This window comes from Eretmochelys imbricata, chromosome 4, assembly GCF_965152235.1.
Source record: "Eretmochelys imbricata isolate rEreImb1 chromosome 4, rEreImb1.hap1, whole genome shotgun sequence".
NCBI classification, from domain to species: Eukaryota; Metazoa; Chordata; order Testudines; family Cheloniidae; genus Eretmochelys; species Eretmochelys imbricata.
Window position 1 is genome coordinate 99,675,503 of NC_135575.1, and position 19,960 is coordinate 99,695,462.

General features: G+C 45.1%; 1 protein-coding gene across 1 annotated transcript; it reads right to left on the minus strand.

Annotated features, from left to right (window-relative positions):
• Positions 1-3,497: 3,497 nt before the first annotated feature.
• On the minus strand, positions 3,498-10,975 carry UCHL1 (ubiquitin C-terminal hydrolase L1). The gene is made up of 9 exons (XM_077814594.1): positions 10,943-10,975; positions 10,724-10,735; positions 10,084-10,212; positions 7,886-8,036; positions 6,413-6,498; positions 6,282-6,329; positions 5,205-5,274; positions 4,104-4,162; positions 3,498-3,777 (listed from the first exon to the last, which is right to left on the minus strand). Exons 1-9 carry the CDS (start codon positions 10,973-10,975, stop codon positions 3,691-3,693), a joined length of 675 nt encoding a protein of 224 aa, XP_077670720.1. The 3' UTR covers positions 3,498-3,690.
• Positions 10,976-19,960: the final 8,985 nt, after the last annotated feature.

Sequence of the window (19,960 nt, forward strand, 5' to 3'; positions counted from 1 at the left end):
AATTCATTTACCTAGTGAGATTCTTCCCACACTGGAGAAGCAAAAGCAGCAATAGGCAATTGCAGAGCCACTGGTGAGGGGGGAAGAGACAGAAGGGGGAGGGCAGCAAAAGCTACTTGATCTTTGGAAACATTAATAGTATTTGCTCTTTCCTGTAACTGTTACCCACCATAATGGGAAATTTGGGTGGAAGGGAGATAAGCAACAGGATAAGGGCAAATTATGCGCAATCACAGGCCAACTAAGGGTCAAGAGGATTAGTTTAATTTGGAGGGAGCACATCTGAGAAAGGAATATTAATAGTAATTGTATTATCATAGCACCTAGGAGCCCCAGTCATAAACTAAGACCCCACTTTTGTAGGCACTGTACAAACAAACAGAACAAGAGACAGTTCCTACCCCCAAAGGGCTTAAAATCTAAACAAAACGAGACAACAGATCGCTACAGCCAAGCTGGTGTGGGAGTAAAAGTAAACAATGAAGCAATACTGGTCAGCACGATAGGCTGCAGTCTGAGTACAGCAGCAGCCAAATCAATGTCAGGTTTTTTGTGGAGATAAGTAAAAAAAGATACAGGTAGAATAAAGAAAAACAAAATGAAAAATTTGAGAAGACAAGAAACAGAATAGAGTCAGCTTTCAAGCATACTATGATTAAAACAAACATTGAAATTAAGTTATTTTTAAAAAGCATCTGTTGGTGCAAGTGATAAATGCATTTTTGTTTCACTGGTAATAGTCAATATAAAACACCCATCCTAGGCTCCAGGCCCCCTTGCTAAGATGCAAAAGTACAATAGACAAGGATTAGATATTAAGTAGTAAAAGGGTAAAGCAGTTGGAAAACAAAAACTAACTCCTCATGCATCCAACATGACCTCAAGCATGTTGCCTACTTGCTCTGTCTATTCCTGTTTTAGGTTTGACCCTGCAGATGCTCACAGCCGTAGGTTCCTTCAAGGCAGAGACTGTCTTTAGATAAGCTATTACCAGCAGGACAGTGGGGTGGGAGGAGGTATTGTTTCATATTCTCTGTGTATATATAAAGTCTGCTGCAGTTTCCACGGTATGCATCCGATGAAGTGAGCTGTAGCTCACGAAAGCTCATGCTCAAATAAATTGGTTAGTCTCTAAGGTGCCACAAGTACTCCTTTTCTTTTTGCGAATACAGACTAACACGGCTGTTACTCTGAAACCTGTCTTCATACAGCCCCTCACACAAAGGGACCATGAACTACATCAGCACAAACAATTATAAATGATGAAAAGTGCTGTGTATACTCTTATTACAAATAATGATTACTCTTACAAGAGCATCTAAATGTTTGGTGTTCAGATAATCTAAAATATGATCCCAAAGGTCCTACAATCTTCCCTCTCCTGAACCCCTCTTCTTCCCGCACTTTTCTTGAGCAGGATGCCAGGGAGATAGAAGATCACTTGCAGTGTTTTTGGAAGGGGAAGGGCAATAGGTTTGTTTTCCTTCCTGTAGCTAGGGACAGAGGAAGCCCTCAAATCTCCTGCTGTTTGTTCTTGTTCCCAAAGTTTGCATGCATCTTCCCCTGCCTCAGTTCTCTTCCCCTCATTTTCTCTTTGCCTCCTTTCCACTCACTCCAATTTGCTTGGCCCACATCTCTGCTACATTGGCCTCAGCTCTAAGGAAAGGAGAAATTAACCACCCTCTCCTTTCACTTTTCCATTCATTGGCAGCCTGGGGAGAAAAAAAAAAAGGGCTGTCACAGTGTAGCTAGATGACTACTCCCCTCCCCAATCTTTATTCTGAGGCTGCATTGGAGAAAAGTAGCTGAGAGGCACAGTGGGGAGAAGTTATAGGCCTCTCACCTGCTTTCTACAGAAGCTCCTGTGGGCAAAAGGCCAAATAATTGATTTTTTTTTTTTTTAAATTTGGTAACCGCTCCACTGGTTGACTGGAATTTTGCCTAAAAGTTCAAGACTCTTGACAGTACCAGCCAAAAAACAGGACAGCTGGCACCTATGTAGATTAGTGGTTTAATTACTAGCCTTGTTTCCACTGCTAGATAAAAACTTCCCTACTATTTTAAAAAAACAAAACAAAAACATCCACACCCCAATAAGGATACTAGTTGTGTTTGACCATGCATCTGCTAGACTGAGGCATCTATCCTTTGAGAGAACCATTGTGGCTCAGCCAGAAATACTGCACTCAACTACCTATTTTTTTAAATTAAGGGAACAAGAATTCTGTTGCACTAACAAAGCTTGGGGTGGGAGTAAAAATATACTCCTACAGGTACACTAAATTGGTGGCCTGGCTCTGTACTTCCTCCTTCCCCTGCTCCATCCTGGGACTTTGTACTCCTGGAATTCTTGTGTTCACACTGCATGCAACTTCCTTTCATACAGATCTGTTGCTATGCAGCGTGAGTCACTCAGGAGCAGAAAGGAGGATTCATAGCCTATGAAAGGCAAGTATGGCTACTTCAATGAAGATACCACACTAGCCCTGCTTCTCTCCACCTACCAAAAGTTTCCAGGTAATATCTAGCAGAACAGGATGCTGTCATACACTTGGATGGAAAGTAGTTTTTAAAATGAAGTGAGCATCATGGATCACTTCAAAATAACTCCAGTGGCCAGTGCCTAGAAACAGGTTGCAAGTGCACAAAAAACTTAAGATGGACACCACAGAAATGAATAGCAAAGAGAGATTGGATTGGACTGTAACAGTCCATCTCCTTTAAAGGGAAACTTGGGTCTAGATTCTTGAGTGTTTGTTTCAGACCCCTTCCCCATTTTTTTGGGCAGGCCTGCCTTCCTGGATTATCGCTTTCCTGTCAGCTTCATTACTCCAGCCCCTGGGAGCTGTGGTAGCTATGGCAGCAGGAGCTCTCTACTTAACAGTGCTATCCACACCACTTATCGCATGGGGGGGTGCACTTTTTAAAAAAAAGAAAACACCCCTGAGCAACATAGTTACTGACATAAGCAGGAGTGTGGCTATACTTAGTCAATATAGAATTACTGTGCCTCATTACCTTATGAGTATTTCATCCATGCCAAGAGATGTGCATATCCAGTAGTGATTAAGGACACTGATGTTTTAGAGCACAGAATGAAAGTTTAGAGAACAGTTCTAAAAGGGATATTCTACCCCTAGTAGCCCAAAACCAGGACCTGTAACTTAAGCATTAGAGAATTGTTACCTATGCTTTGGGCCTGCAATTCCTGTTCTTGTTTGAAGTGCTATTTTCTCTATTAGGTCTCACTGCCCTCTAGTGAGAAACACCATTATCAGGTCTACTTTGAGTGTGCAGTCATGTTACATGAACATCCACATTGAAAGACTAATCCAGTCACTTTAACAGCAGAAGAGTTTATTTATCCTATTAAGTACAGGAAATTACAAACAGCTTAACTTACAGGCACAGGTTAAACAAGCCATGTAAAGCATTTTTTACTGAACTGTAAAGAGTCAGGGCCCTAAGAACCCAAAGACAGTTGTCAGAACAGTTCATATTGAAGTCTGAGCTTATTTATCTTAAGCTCAGATGTTGCTTGTGTATACTGGAGGTGGAAGTAGTGTTGCAGACCTGTTTAGATTGGCCAGACCAGCTGCATTTAACAAGCACTGAAGCAAGGAAAGATTTAGAGACTGCATTTACTGATGTGCTATTAGATTGCCTTCCTTCAACTCCCTCTTCAGCATCTCAGGCAGACTTGCAGAGAGCCACAGCAGAAAAGCGAACTTCTCCTCTCTCACGTTCTGTGAACTGTCTGCAGATCTTGGCAGAACCCTTAGAGAGACAAGTTCTTATTTAGTACTCATAGGCTGTGCTATAGTCTCCAAAAAGTTAATCATAAAAGCACCTGACAATCTGTGTGCCATCCTTGTTAAACCAAGGGTATTTGTTGCTAGAGAGTTTTGAACCTAGCCCTGTAGCATCTGCTTACTATGCTACCAAGCAGCTAATGATACAGTTTGAGGTTTTTCAAACCAAGTGACTACAATTGGTCTGCTAGCACAGCAATTGGCTCAATAAGGCATGCTGCAGAGATGCAGCTTTAGAATCCCCCAGGTCTATAGACACTATGAACTCATAACTGAAGTAAGTGAGCCTACCTTCAATAGCAAGTCATCTGAACTTTTGCCATGATTTACAGGGAATGGCATGCGTCCATCTATAAAGAAACAACCTCATTAAAAAAGCCAACTGTGCTGTCAAGTAATGTTAGTTCTATGCTGTCTAATTTTGGTGTTTGTAGACAGTTGTTTCCTGAGCTCATACCTACTAATCATTCAGAAGCTATTATAGTAGAGCAAGACTCCTTACTGGTAAGGTCAGTCAAGTGTGGCCACAACATGGAATTGAATAGGGCAAATTAGTATTATCCTAGAGCAGGATTAACAATTTTTTTTGTGGCCTTGGAGTATGGTCACCAACTCTTGCTGGTGGCCATGCTGACAATTTTTCCTAAAATAATTAACTTTAGGAAAAACAAATATGCACATACAGAATCTGAAAAACCTATATAAATTGCAATGATTTGGACATGTGTATTAAAAAGGTAGTGGTCTATTCTTTAGTGGACCTAAAGAGAACAGAAACAAATAAGGTGCTTTGCACGTTCTTGTCTTAGTTGTTTAAAAAATTTTGAACAGCTTGCTAGATATTAAGTCTGCTACAAAAAGTGATATTTGCTAACATCATTTTTCACAGCAGACTTGGACTTGCCTGGGACAAGAATAAGCCCTGGATGGGGAGGTGGGCAGGGAAGCTGCTGGGCCCAGGGACAATGGCATAGGTGGTGAGCCTGAAGCCTGTTCCCCTACCCCCAGAAAGGGGGGAATTCAACAGCTGCCTGCACCTCCAACAGTTTTGTCTCTGGAGGGGGCTGGTCCCAACCCCTGCTAGTGACTCTAGGCAAGGGGCCACTGCTTCCCTCCCTTAGTCACAGCCCAGGAGGCTGTGGCTGCAAGAAAAGCCTCCAGTGCTCACATTTGAGAAGTGCTGTGGCCTAGAGAGCCTGAAACATTGAGAGGTCTAGTCCTTTGGGAGGGAAACAGAAAGGGCAGCTTGCAGATACTAGTTTCAGGATATTTTCCAGTCAGAATGGGTTGCACAGGGATTCACCTAGTAAGCAATTAAGAGGCCCATCTGTTGATTACAAACAAGCTTAAGTAGCTACCTAGTACTCCAAATACAGATCTATATAACCCTACCCAATTCATAGAGATGTCCATCCACATTAACAAACAGAATAAAATGGAAGTTCACTTTATCCTCCTCTACCTGGAGAGAGAGAGAGAGAGAGAGAGAGAAGACAGAATCAGTAAGACAGCTGTATCTAATAGCAACCTAACCTAAGCCATGGGCTCCAGTTTGTTGGAGAATCTGGATCCTTTTCTGCATTTGTGAAATACAAGATTTTTAATACCCTGATGTAACTAACAAGTTTTATAGATAGGGAATAGGAAACGGAGAGATACACAAGTCATCTGAAATTCACATAACATGCTAGTAGCCTAAGTCAGCAATAGGACTAAGGCTCTCAGCTCCTCTCATACTTGCTCTAATAGAAGGATGGCAGTTTGTCAACATCAAAATCAGACAGAGGAAGTAACTTAGTCTAAGACCCATTTTAAAAAAGGGACTTGGGCAATTAGGAGCTTTTGAAAGTTTTACTCAGACTTGTAAAAGGAGTTGTTACTTCCCCATTTGCCTTTTTTAAATAGAAGGAATGGTATAATGCAGGGGTGGCCAACTTGAGCCCAAGGAGCCAGAATTTACCAATTGCTAAAGAGCCACAGTAATGTGTCAGCAGCCCCACATCCACTACCCCCACCCAGCACCTCCTACCCACTGGCAGCCCTGCCAATCAGGGCCTCCCTCTCCCTCCTGCAATCAGCTGTTTTGCAGTGGGCAGGAGGCTCTGGTGGAAAGGGGGAGGAACAAGGGCATGGCATGCTCAGGGGAAGGGGTAGAGTGGTGGAAGGACCTGGGGCAGAGCAGGGGGTTGAGCAGTGAGCACCCCACAGCACATTGGAAAGTTATCATCTGTAGCTCCAGCCTTGGAGTCAGCATCTATGCAAGGAACTCCATATTAACTTCTGAAGAGCTGCATGTGGTTCTAGAGCTGCAGGTTGGCCACCCCGGTGTAATGCAACGCTGTCAAGCTGGAGCAAGCCCATGATCCAAAGAATCTCCCTCTTTCCCCATCAATTAGCTGTATTTATATAGCGATACAGCAATCTAGCCCCTATCATCATCATAAACTAAGTCTCCTGTGCAAAGCTTACTTGACATTGGCCTTCTTGGGCAACAGCATTATGGACTTCCTGAATAGCCTGAAGAGAAAATAGATACAGATTAATAAACCCCAAATGTTAATTGCAGTAAAAAGCCTTTCCCAATCCAGTAATTCTCATACCTTGTTATTTTCAAGGTGTTTTGCTCTCTCTTCAGGAGAGAGATCAGCTGTTTCCTTGAGAAACTTCTTAAGGGCTGATCCATCATCTGTGCAAGAGTTTGCCATGGTTAGACAATGAATGTGTTCGTATATAGGTTATGAGTGAGTCCAACTCAAGCTAGGCTAGTTTACAGATATCAATATACATACTACAGGAGGTTACACAATGTATCTAGGCTGCCCAGTACACTCATGCTATCTTCAGTACTTACTGAAGTATTGCAACATGACCTAAAATTGGTTATGGCTATGGAATGACAGGCACCATATGCCATCAGATGCAGTAGTCTCTGGTAAGTTATTGAGCACCATTATATTTGGAATGTTAGCCCTAAACACTTGGTGGTTTTCTACTCCCTCCCCCTGCCTCACAAAAGGCCTTCCAGATTAATTCTGGACTGAACAGTTAAAGTGTTTATTCTAATTCCCAGTCTGATGCTATTGATTCTCCTACTTCATGAAGGAAAGAAAAATGTTGTCTAGCTGCTAGCATCCCAGTAGACCATATTGTCTTTAAAGGAGACAATTTCTCCCTGTGCTTTAACTGAGAAGTCTGGTGCATGAGCCTGTTTACAATCCAGCTGCTTGGTTGTGTAACTACTCAGATACCATGAGCTGAAGGGTGTTAACTTGAAACCCAACAGAAGTAGCTCCATCAATTTGAAAGAGTGTTATTTTACAGTCACTTTCCTGACTAGAATACCTACTCATTCACTCCTGCTCAGAGTGAAAATTAGTTATTAGCCATGCCAGGTTTTCCTGAACTAAGTAGTGGGTGCCACCCTACTATACTGGGTATCCCAACAGTTTATCATTCTAAGACAATAGCTAAACTAAGCACCCTTTTGTTAGAGAGCCTCAGTGCTTTTGAGGTGCCAGTGAAGGTATATTTCATTGCTCACATGATTGAATATCTCTAGAGATATTCAAGTAACTTGACAAAATTACTAGTGTCAAACACATTTTCTATATGGAGAAATCCCCATCCATTGATACATGTAAATCCAGGGAAAATGGTATTCTTATGCAAAGTAGATCCAATAGAAATTGGATTACCTCCCTTTAGATCAGATCTCCTGGCACTTCAGGTGCCAAGAGTCAGACCTGATGTACAAAATACACTATTGTCCAACCTCAGGGACTGGATATTCCCCTTCTGTTACTCAAGGAGCAGTGGGTATAGGACACTCAAGTATGGGCAGATACCATAAGCCATTGCCAGTTTAAGTTTCTTGTAGTGAAATGTTCAGGGAAAGGCTTTCTAGTCAGATCTGATCTTCTCAAACCTAGTCTTAGCAATAGAATAAGATAAGTAGCTAGTGTACGATCTCTTTAGCTACAGTGGGTCTGGAGTATCCACAGCAGTGAGTGGCCTAATGAGGAAAGTTCCCTTTTAAAGCTCTTAGGGGAAAATGGCTCAATAGCCATACTCACCAAATACAAATTTCTCTTGGTTATTAGCAACTGCATGTATCAGGCCAATTGTCCCACAGGAATTGCCAACCGTCTGTTTCAAAAAATACACTTTGGAACTAACTTCTTGTCCCTTTAATTCTTCAATCTGTTTTTTCCTGAAGTTTTCATGCTGCAAACATGCAAGTACATCAATGGTTTGTAATTTTCTAGACATCTTAAAATCCTTTAAGGAGTCTAACAGGCCTAACAGGAAGTCAGCTGTGGAAGATTAGAAAGCATCAGAGGGGAAGTTAACCAGAAAGCCATCCTTTTTGGAACAAAGGTACATGATTTTACTTCCACTAGGATGACATCAGTCTAGGACTGCACAATGTATATGTGGCGTATGAGCCAAGTTGTAGTATGGAACTCCACCTGATAGCTCAGAGAAAAGGGCTATCAGCTATACAAAAGTTGGCTTGAGAAATCCACTCAAGAGCTTGCTCAATTGGAGCCAGATTTGTGTCACTGGCTTCTCTAATAGCCGTATTTCATGTATTTGGAGACAAGACTTGAGAGTGGTTGCTCCTACAAGGAATGGTTATATCTGCCGCCCCTATTCCTCACCCTCAAGATACATTTAGCTTCAGCTGAGCCAGCTACAGGGCCAGAAGCATCAGAATGCCTCCCCCACACTCCCAGTAGTTTCAGCTCATTTGCCATTAAAGAGCATACAGTTTGTCTAGACCAGAGGTGGGCAAACTACAACTCATGGGCCACATCTGGCCCATGGGACTGTCCTGCCTGGCCCTTGAGACCCCAGCCCAGGAGGCGAGCCCCCGGCCCCTCCCCTCTGTCCCCCACTACAGCCTCAGCTCGCTGTGCTGCCAGTGCGCTGGGCAGCAGGGTTGCAAGGTCCTGCCGGGCCATGTGGCAGTACAGCTGCCACCATGCTGCTCACAGCAGCATGTCTAAGGGGCAGTCAAGGGACAAAGAGCAGGTGGAGAGAAATGGGAGGGGGCAGGAGCCAGGCTGTTTGGGGAGGCCCAGCCTTCCCTCTCCAGCCCTCCATACAGTTTTGGAACCCTGATGTGGCCCTCAGGCCAAAAAGTTTGTCTACCCTGGTCTAGACAATTCTTCTGTGACTGTCATTCTAGTAAATTTGAGGTTTTAACTGTGCATCTAAGATTAGAGCCTCTAGTCAAGTATGACTTCATATTAGAATTCCTGACAGTGAGCAGCCCCTTTTACTGCCAACTTAGACAACAGCAAAGTGCTAATACAATCACTGTTACAATATCTGACTTATTGCCTCAAAGCTTACAACAAGTAGTACTGTTTCAGTAGATCTAAAAGCTATCGTCCCTTGAAGAAACTCTAGACTGTCTAATTAGACAGTCATGTGGTCAAGCAGATTACAGGTCCTCTGAGGAAGCCCCACTGACAGCAAGATACCACTGGAGTCCAGTACTTTCACAGATGGAGTTGGGGAAATGAATTAATACTAAGTGAAATAAGTTACTGGTGTTTTCAGTTTACTATGTAAGTGACGACACCTCCCCCCCAATTCAGATCTTGTCATGAAGAATGCATAGACAATGAATTAGTTCTTAATGTATCTAATACACAGATGCAGGTCACAAATCTGACTCTCAGGTCTTGGAACTTCTATTTCCTGACTGAGAATTTAACAGTAAATGATCTGGTTCAGTTGCGCCACCTGCCAGATAGTGCTGCCATCTTAGTTTTAGATTAGGGAGAGAGCTAGAGACAGCATTCTCTTCTGCAAGTCTGAGTTGGTCTGCCTTGTCAAGTTAGTATTTGGGTTGGAGAAACCTGCTTCTGCAGATTTAAGGGAGGGTCAATCTAAAGACTTTCCAGATAAGAAAACCCACAGAAGAATAGGTATTTTAACATTCTGGCCTTTGCAGAAAGTATCCATTAATTGCAATGCACATTTAGGGGTTAGCATTTTGTTAGTTCACTACACATCACAGTGAGACACTCCTAGGGTGGGCCACCTGCCAGTGCCAGGCAGCATACGTATCCCATGACATCATACAAGGGAAGGGGACCAGTGGTGTTTCTGTTTAGTATCACCTATATAGTAGGTTTAATCTCAGCTATGGAAAGAAAAACAAAGGTCCCTGCTGATTCAGCAGGCTGTCTCCCCTGCACAGGGATAGCGCTGCACAGGGCCTGCCAGCTGCTGCCCCTCCCGCATCCCAGGGACCTACCTGGGCAGTGAGGGGAAAGAGCAGGAGCAGGGCACAGGCCGGGGTGGGCACTGAGCTCAGCAAGTCTTCCTCAAACCCCAGCACATCCACAAAGCGCCAGCCAGGGGCAACTCCCAGCCGGGACAGCACCTGCAGGGAGAGAGCAAGACGCGGGGGGGGGTACCCAGCCCGCTGTGTTCTCATCAGGGAAGGGCGGAGGGGTAACCAGGAGCCCCCCAGCCCAGGGACGCACCCCCCCCCCCCGCCCGCACAGCCACAAGGGAGCCCAGCCGCGTCGGCAGGCCCCGCGCGGGGGGGGGGGGGGGGGAGGCCGCCCTTCCCCCGCCTGTGACACAGCACAAACCGCGGGGCCGCAGCGCCACCTGCCGCCGGGCCCGGCACCCGGCCCTGCACGTGGGGCGGACTCGGAGGCGGGCACCGCTCGATGGGGCGTCCGGCCCCACCCCGACTGCAACCCCCCCTCCCCGCTTCCCTGGCGGCCCCGCAGTGCGCGCCGCGCCCAGCCCCCTGCAGAAGCGTGACGGGGCAGCCGCGCCCCGAGACATCACGCTCCGGCCCCACCCCGGAGGCGATGCGAGAAGGAGCCATTCCCGCCTGCTGCTCCTGCGGCCCGACAGCCCCTCCGGCGCCGGCCACTCACTTTGTTCAGCATCTGCAAGACAAAGCGGATGAGAGAGTGGGAGACCCCAGCCCCCCAGGTCTTCGCCCTGCCCCCTCCACCAACCCCACCCCAGCTCTTCGCCCAGCCCCCAGGACCCCCCATTCGCCCAGCTCCCCACTCACCCAGGGCCCCAGCGCTAGTTTCCCCCCGATCTTCCCGGCAGCCCTCATCCAAACCTCCTGCGCGGCACCTGCTTACCTCGGGGTTAATCTCCATAGGTTGCCACTGCATGGTGCACGGCGGTGGCTACGACCCAGGTGCTAGAGAAGGAGACTCAATGGGACTGACAGCTCTGCAAACACAGGAGCTGCCTGCCCAGCACTATATACCGCCGGGCTGACTCACTCCGAGCCTCCGCAGGGGGGAGGAGGAGGAGCAGGGGCAAAACCAATCCAGGGGGAAACACTCGGCTGCTCATCGCTGTCCATTCCCCCCCCCCCAAGAAACAATGGTACTTTCCACCCCCCACCCACCGACCACGCCAATGCGTTTCCCTGATGCGGTAATGGCAGGTTCATGGCGTGGGCTGTGTCTGGAGCGCGCAGCGGGACAGGGCTGGTCCCCAGGTCTCCTGATCCTCTGTGTGGCTGTTGCCGGGAGCAGGAGGAAAACACGTGGTGTTCAGCAAGAGCAACAGGGGAGCAGGCTTGCCAGGGGTGTGGTGTCAGAGAGGACTAGGGGGATGCTAATGCCATAGCTACCCCGGGTGTTGTTAGGCAGAGTGTGGGGTTATGGTGCACCATTATTCCTGAAGTATCATGGCTCAATGTATTACCGGTTAACTGCAGAAGTGTATTATGTTCTAGGCGAGCGCTGTGACGCAGCACTAGAAAAACACACGGAGAGAGGTTATCTTGCAATCACGTGAAGTCTGTATTTGACTAGTCCACAACCTCCATTGTGTTGCTCACAATAGCAAGGTTAAAAAAGAACCCACCCACCCCCAACCAAATAGTGAATAAAAATCACGAAGAAAATACTTGAGAAAACAGCAGCTTCCAAATCCTGCCATCACTTCCTCCTCCCCCCCTTCCTCCTTTCCCTTGTGTGAAATTCTAGCTCTTTGCTGCTCTTGGTGGGAATGGACAGATTAACCACTTCATTCCTTGCAGAGAGATCCAGAGTTATTCCTACATAATTTTAGAAATGCTAGGGTTCCCTGGTGTTGAGGAAGGTTTCCTAAATCCCATGTACTTTCCCTTCCCAACTCCCCCACTAAAAGGCTCCATGGGACTTTCTTCAATCTTACACTTCAATTTTTTCCTATTTTTCAAAAGAAAAATGGGCTTTATTGCTACTCCTCCCCACCTCAGTGCCTTGGCTACTGAAAGGTACCAAAGGGATGGCCAGACAGCTGGGTCAGCAGCCAAGATGCTATGCTGCAAACACAAGGCAAAGCAGACATGACTCTTCCCTAACTGACAGCCTCTCCTGCTCCTCTTGCCCTGTAGTGCAGGTAAACATCGCTCCTCGAGTGCTGAGGAGAGTAGCAACAATGGTTTCATGAACTCCAACAGGTAGAAATTAATGGTTTATACTGTTTGAAAGCTGGCAGTACAGCACAAGATTTCAGATAGAGCACAACATTGGTTTTAGCTCTAGCAGCTTGCCATATTAACAGCCATTCAAATCAGGTCACAAGCACGAGTGGCACACTAGTCAATTGACCAGTCTCAAAGAACATCAACTGATAGCCTATTATTTGTCCATGGTAAAATATTGTCAAACATTCCAGCAAAAATGCTGTGATATATGCGGTGACCTATCTTTTTATTGCATCATGGCAACATCCTTTAATTTTTTTAGCAATTCATTTAATTGTGTTTTGCATATTTCTGAGTTAACTCAGTTAAGTAACTTATTTTTTGTAATTAGGTGTAAGAATCTATCTAAGACTAAGCCTATTGGAGATCATAAAGTCTTACTTTTTTTTTTACTCTGCTGTTACCGTTCTAATAAATTAGGGCTTTAAAATATTTTACCATTTTTGACATTATTTGACCACTCAGTTCACCAATTATTTTTGGACTGGTCAAATACCCAACCCTAGTCACAACTGAAGTAGTAGGGAAAAGATACAGTGACAATCAGAATTATGCAACTTATATAGAATTGCAATGGGCGTCTAGCCCACACAGGCAATGAAAGGGTTAAGATGGGACTAGGAGGCCACTTATACTACCTGGCTGCACCTGGAGGTTGGCTTAATTATAGATAGTGATAGTGAAGAAAGGAAGTTCAGAGTAGGAAGAAGGTTGTAAAGAGAATGGTATAGGTTCTCTAGTTCCTTTCTTGGTAGTGGAGAACAAAGGTGCTTCAGCAGGGAGATTAAACTGGTGGTTGGGGAGAGGATAACTGGGATGAAGGAGACCTGAGAGGGCCAATTTACAGGCAGTAACCTTGGAGGAAGATTGGCATTGAGGATCCAGGCTAAGACCAAGACTTTAAGGAGATAACCCCTGAGAATCAGTGCTTGGCGGAATAATAGAAAGCTGGGGAGCATCCAAGATGGATTAAAAGTTCAAGTGGGGGAAGGAGCAGACGTTGCTTTTGGTGGGTTTTGTTTGGCTGACAGACTCCAGGGAGAAGTGTTGGGGTTATTTTCCTGACAGTAGAGTGGAATAGAGGAGGAGCCCTGGAGGGGTGGAAGATGTCTGATTAACAAGTTGTGTCACATGGGGCACTGTCTGGGACACCAATATCCCATGAGAGAGACTTCAAAGTGACCTGAGTCATGAGAAGAGGCAGACCACTGCAGGGCCAGACTGGCTGTTACCAAGGGACAATGGCGAATGAGAGCTGGCTATGCCATGCCCAGCCATGAGAGGGCATGCCAGTGGTAAGTCTATGTTTCTACAGGAATATTGCTATGTCTTATTATGTCAGAGTAAAAGCAGGGATGGTATATACTGCAATACATCATTAGAGAGCTGGTAAATAGTAGTGCTGTATTGTCTATTTCTCTTGTATGTATTGTTTCACAATACATCAGGTTTTTCACATAATCACTGATCCCTGAAACCAGACTGTAAAAATAGGTCATCTGCTAGACAAGATCTCTCAGTATTGCTAGAATCCTTGGCCAACCTATTCACATGTCTTTAGGATTAGCTCTGCATCCACTGGGAGGTACAGACACAGCAAACAATTAGAACACACAGACAAATAAGTTGCTTTTTGCCCACAATATACTCATAGGGTGAGATTTAGCGCAGCCCCTTTAGAGGAAGGTACAGCACAGATCTTGCAACCCATGGGAGGAAGAGTGAACCTGTCCCTAAACCACCTTTGCACCCTCTTGTTTCTGGGTTGTTTGAGGGCTGGATAAGTCCTTGGTGTATCTTGAGGTCTGCTTCTGGGCAGAAGTACTTTGTAGAATGCCTGTAGTACTACAGGCCTGTGTCGTCTCCTCCGAGCTCCAGCTCTACTCTAGTGCACTCACTGTGTCAGGGCTTTTGAGGAGCTTGCATCAATCTGGCCAGCTGAAGGGCTCTTAGTCTTTGTATGCCAGTGAAGCAGCACATAGGGGGTTTTCAGGAATGGAAAAACCTCACCCATAGTCTCTCTAAAAGGTGATCTGCCATGTCTATGAGCATGGTAATTTCAAAACACAATAAAAATTCTCTTCTCTTGCTATAAATAATTCTGCCCCCAGGAAACAATGCAAAATTGTATACATAAATCAACATCTTCACTAAGAGGAAGCCTATGTATAGGCCCCGGATCTGGGGACGCCACCTGTCCCATGGCCCAATCACTTTTTGGCTTGAACAAATTTGAGTGCTGTTGCAATTTGGCGCAGTGAGTTGCAGCACCACTGTAGCTGTAGTGGACGCAGCTCCTGTGTGCAGCATGCCACTTGCCAGGCCCTCAGCTGCGGGCTGCTGAAATCATGGTGGCTCCTCTCAGCGCCAAGGATCTGCTAGGAAACATGATGGAATCCTCACCTGGGGATGAGGCTCACCAACAGGGAGGGCTAAGGTAAGGGGAGACAGTGGCTGCTGGGAAGGGATGGTAATGGGTCTCTCTCAAGAGCTGAGCCTCCTGGAAGGGAGTGGGTGTAGGGTTCATGAGCCGGAAGATGAGGGTGCCTGAGTGGGGAAGTGGACAGTCAGGCAGGGGGTGTGGTGGCAGCATGGGTGGGGGCCACAGTGCTATGGCTCCCCCTCAACCACCTTCATATGGTGTGCTGCAGCTTCTTCTGTGTAACACTTCTCTTTGGTCCAGGTGGATATACATATAAAATGTGACCTGAGACATTTTATCTTGTTCAAATCAAGGGACACGCTGGAGAATTACTGTTGAAACCCATGTATTTTCTATGAATTAGGGTGCTGTCTGCTCTGCCTCTGATCATTCTAGGGATAGGGTATGTACTTAGCTGTCTAAACCAGGAAAAGTGTACATCTTGCCTTCAGAAGACTCATTGCTGATTCCAGAAAGCAAAGGAAATATAATCCGGTGACAGATTTCTGTCACCCTAAATATAGGGTAAATTGATAACTCATTCGTCCTTCTCCCCTTTCCATTTTAAGGCTTACATGAGAACGGACAAGGACTGTAATTAAGGCTTGCTTCTGAGCTTGGAGGATCTCTTATTAACTGAAGCATCTAGCAGAAAGAAGCTGGTGCAGTAGGTAGTCTTCAAATGTCCAGCAGCTTGAAAAAGGAGATTGGCATTATGTTAATGCAAGATCAAAGCACATGAATACTGCAAGAGTGAAGCTTCAGTTTGGGGTATTTGTTGTAAGCTTCTGGGGAATTCCATGGGACTGCCAGAAAGAAGACTACTCACCTGAGCAAGAATGAAGGTCATAGGTATGTGGCACACGTGAAAGCAAACAAATTGGCTTATTTGAAACAAGATAAGCTACTAACATTTAGTAGCTAACATTTGGTATGGTTTTTAATGACACTTTTGACATTACGGTGTCACACTGCTGATAAGATTTTGTTGCTTTCTTTGAATTATCCAAGCATGGGGGAGGAGGGGGTTAGGGTTAGGATTCCGAAATAACAAAGTTAAGGGTCTAAAATTGCGTCCTGGACATGATAAAGGTAGCTGCTTTTATCTTTGATGTAATCTGTGACTTAATTACAGTTGATAAGTACCTACATGGGGAACAAATATTTGTTATTTGGATTTTCAGTCTAACAGAGAACACAATCCAATGGCTAGAAGCTGAAGCTAGACACATTCAGACTGGAAATAAGGCATCTATTTTTAACAATGAGGGTAACTAATCCTTGGAACAATTTACCAAGGGTCATGGTGGATTCTCCATCATTGACCTTTCCAAAATCAAGATTTGGATGTTTTTCTAAAAGATCTTCTTTAGGAATTATTCTGGAGAAGTTCTGAGGCCTGTGTTATACAGGAGGGCGGAGTAAATTATCACAATGGTCCCTTCTGGCCTTGGAATCTAAGACCTATTTGCTGCAATTTTACCTCATGGAAGGCAGATACTTTAAAAAAAATCGCAATTGGAAAAAAGAGGACAGAAGATCATAAGATTTTTATAGCCAGAGTTCAAATACTGCTCAAGGAACTTTGCTGTAAGTGAGTGAGACCAAGATGAGTGAGACCACTTCATGAAGGCAGGGCTGCCAACTTTCTAATTCCAGAAAATTGAATATCCTTGCCCTTCCCGCTGCCTGCCCCTTCCTTGAGGCCCCACCCCTGCCCGACCCTTTCCCAAGGCCCTGCCCCTGGTTACTCCATTCCCCCTCCCTCCTTCACTTGTTCTTCCCAAACCTTGCTCACATGCTCATTTTCACTGTAAGGCCCAAAAAGGCATATTTATTGTTTTGACAGATGTATTGTGCTAAGTTCAGGTTTTATTTTTTACAGGACGCTAGAGCTGGCAGCAAAATAGTCAAAAAGGGTAATTTTTAAAAAAATGAAATTTCACAAAGGTTTTCATGATTCTTTCCCTCCCCTCTTCCCATTTTTCATAACCAGTGTTTTTTGTTCACTAAAGTTATTGTAATTTTATGTGTGGAATTAGGATCACACATTATCACAGCTGCAATGGGTCCATTAAAGGCCCACTCCTGAAGCCCAAATACAAATCCATAGAGCATAACCACAGAAATGATACCTACATGCAGATACACATGTTTATTCATGTGTACACATCTAGCATTCACTAACACATATACTTCCACATTATTTACTATTACAATTGTTGTTTAGTGCCTAGAGACCCCAACTAAGATCAGGGCTCCAGGGTGGTAGGGACTGGACATACACATAAAAAGAGAGAGTCTGCAACAAAGAGTTTATAATGTAGCTAGACAAAGGTGGGGAGAAATGTATGATACATTGGCTCATCTGCAATTATTAGTCAACAACATTCACTTTTTAAGAAATAACACATTCTTTTAGAGTTCCCTTCTCTTTTAAAAACTTGTTATGAAATGAATACATACATATTTTATGTCATCAATTTTTTTGTGCACAAGCCAGCAAAAGGAATAAAAGTCAAAGAGTTGGGCTGCAAATTTTATTCACACAGGTATACACACGTGCAGCAATACACGCACCTCCCTACACAAAAACACAGTCTCTTACACACATACAGTGCATGCACACGCTTGCCTACACAGAGACACTTTTTCATATACTTTTCCAGGGGCTGCCTAAACCACCCAGCTGGGAAGGGAGGAGGGTGGACTGGAGGGGAAAAGATGGGGGTGGGGGGATATATGGGGTGGATGGGGATGCAGGGGGAGGCAGAAGTCTACAGGTGCATGAGGATGTGGGGGGCACAGGTGTGTATAGGGACATAATGGGAGGCCAGCAGTGTGTGGAGGTGAATGGGATGCAGGGGGGTGAGGGACATGGGGGTGGCAGCTCTGGGAGGTGGAGAGGATGGGTGGGAGAGTGCTATAAGTGGTACAGGGCTGGGATGGGTAAGTGTGGGGGACGGGGAGGGGAGGGATGCAGTGATGGGGGATGAGGGTGCAGGAGGGGTGAGGGATGCAGTGAGGGGCATGGGGGTGCAGCCCCCATTCCCAGCACTCTAAGACGGGGATACAAATATCTCCAACTCCTGGGTGCTGGCAATGGGGCAACAGACCGCGGTTCACCACAGGGCACGTGCCGCAGCTTGAGCCCAGCCACGCAAGGAGAAGAAGGCTGGGCAACAGTGGGAGAGGCACATGCCACGTGACCCCCTCAACAGCCACCTGCTGAGCGCTCAAGTGGCGCTAGTTCCTCCCCTGTCCTGACCCAGCTAATGGGAGCTGCGCCTGAGGGCAGGGTGCGTGGCAGCACGCAGACATCCCCACCCCCCTCCAGCCCCCGGCAGCTCCTAAGGCTAGGAGCCGGACATGGTGGCTGCTTCCCAACCCAGGAGTCACACAGTCCGCGGCGTGGCGGCTAGCAGGGAGCCTGCCAGCCCCACTGCTGAGCCGCACAAAGTGGACATTCAACGGCTCAGTCAGCGGTGCTGACCGGAGCCACCAGGATCCCTTTTGGACCAGGTGTTCCAGTCCAAAACCAGACACCTGATCACCCTACATGAAGGAGAAACAGATCTTCCTTCAGAGGAAAATGTTGTCTCCACAAGAAAACTGAATTGTAGCAAAATATTGAGTAGAAAAATATATTTATTTTAAGAAACTTGGGACAAAGTCAACCCTGGTCTAACTCCAATGATTTCAATTTCAGGATTGATATCTTGTATCAGTAAACCAAAAAGATATGAACAAGTTAGTGAGTCATTAGCATTTCCAGATGGTGAAGATTCATCTCTTCAAAAACATACCCAGGAATAGATTGATTACACCAAAAAATCCTGTCAGTCTGGCAGGGAGAGAGGCACAAAGCCACTCTCAAAATGTCTTTTTTAATCAATAAATTATCTTCTTCTGTAGGAAGATGTGCAAAATGCCATTCTGGACCTGATCTATCTAGCCCACGATCCTGTCACTATAATGCCATCAAATGCTTCAGAGGAAAGTAAAAACATTGTATAATGAAAGCAAACAATTGTGCAAGTGAAGTGATGGGTTAACTTTCTTCCTGACGGTAATCAGTGACTAGTTTATGCCCTGAAGCATGAGGATTTGTGGCATTATAATTACTATCATAGATACAGTAGTTTAACTGCTGCTTCTGCCTTTATGCATGTACTGGGAATGTCTGAACCTCTTCTAGATCTTACCAAACAATTTGCCTCCATGATATACTCTGGCAATGCATAATTTTATAAGTCTGTGGACCTCAAAGAAATATTTCCTTTTATCAGTTTTATATTTGTTGCCATTTAATTTCCTGTGGCTTCCTTTGTTCATGTCTTTAATTTCTCACATAGAAGAGCCCCACCTCCCACAACAGACCTCTAATATTTGTTACCAATCTTTGGACCTCTTCTATTTCTTCTATGGTTTTTTTTTGAGAAAAGTGTGAAAGGCTACAGAGGAGAGGATGTAGCAATTTCCAGCAAGCAGGAAGTTGATTCCCTGTTTAGACCTTATCTTGCTGGTACAATAAATAAACAAATAAATAAATGGAGCAAGGAATGAAGGCCCAGTCAGACTCTTAGTTCAATTAAAGTCAAAAAGTGATCAGCACTTCTGAAAATCGGGCCCTTTAAGAACAGCAACTTGGCAAGGAGAAGATAGACATTTGTTTGCTATGGGGCAATGCTCTGTTCCAACTTAGTGCCAGATCTGCTATAGTTAAGACTGAATGTCACTTACTTGGATTGTCTTGGAATTTGCTGTGTCTCATGGGAGAGCAGGGTAGGTATATACAACTGTTTTTCTTATTGTAACCAATGTATGTTTAGGTCCTGATCCTGCCATGAGCTCTACAGTAACTCCTCACTTAATGTTGTAGTTATGTTCCTGAAAAATGAGACTTTAAGTGAAACGATGTTGAGTGAATCCAATTTCCCCATAAGAATTAATGTAAATCACGGGGGTTAGGTTCCAGGGAAATTTTTTTTGGCCAGACAAAAGGCATTATATACATTTTAAACAATTTTAAATAAGCAATTTAATACAGGTATAAGTTTTAAACAATTTTAAATAAGCAATTTAATACTGCAATCATCACTGCTGAGTATGAAGTTTGGTTGAGGTGGTGAAGACGTGGAGACAGAGAGTGGAGGAGGGTGGATTGTCCTGCTCCTCTTGCTGTCTTGCAAGCACAGGCACCGACTTTGCCGGGGGTAAGGGGCTCAACCCTCGGCCTGCCCACTCCAC

Bases quoted from the DNA above. Each gene is read 5' to 3' on its own strand.
- UCHL1 (XM_077814594.1), bottom strand. From the start codon at position 10,975: ATGCAGTGGCAACCTATGGAGATTAACCCCGAG. The intron at 8,037-10,083 runs GTAGGTCCCTGG...GCATGTTTGCAG, and splicing joins TCTTTCCCCTCACTGCCCAG to CATGAAAACTTCAGGAAAAA. The intron at 6,499-7,885 runs GTGAGTATGGCT...ACTCTTGCACAG, and splicing joins CCAAGAGAAATTTGTATTTG to ATGATGGATCAGCCCTTAAG.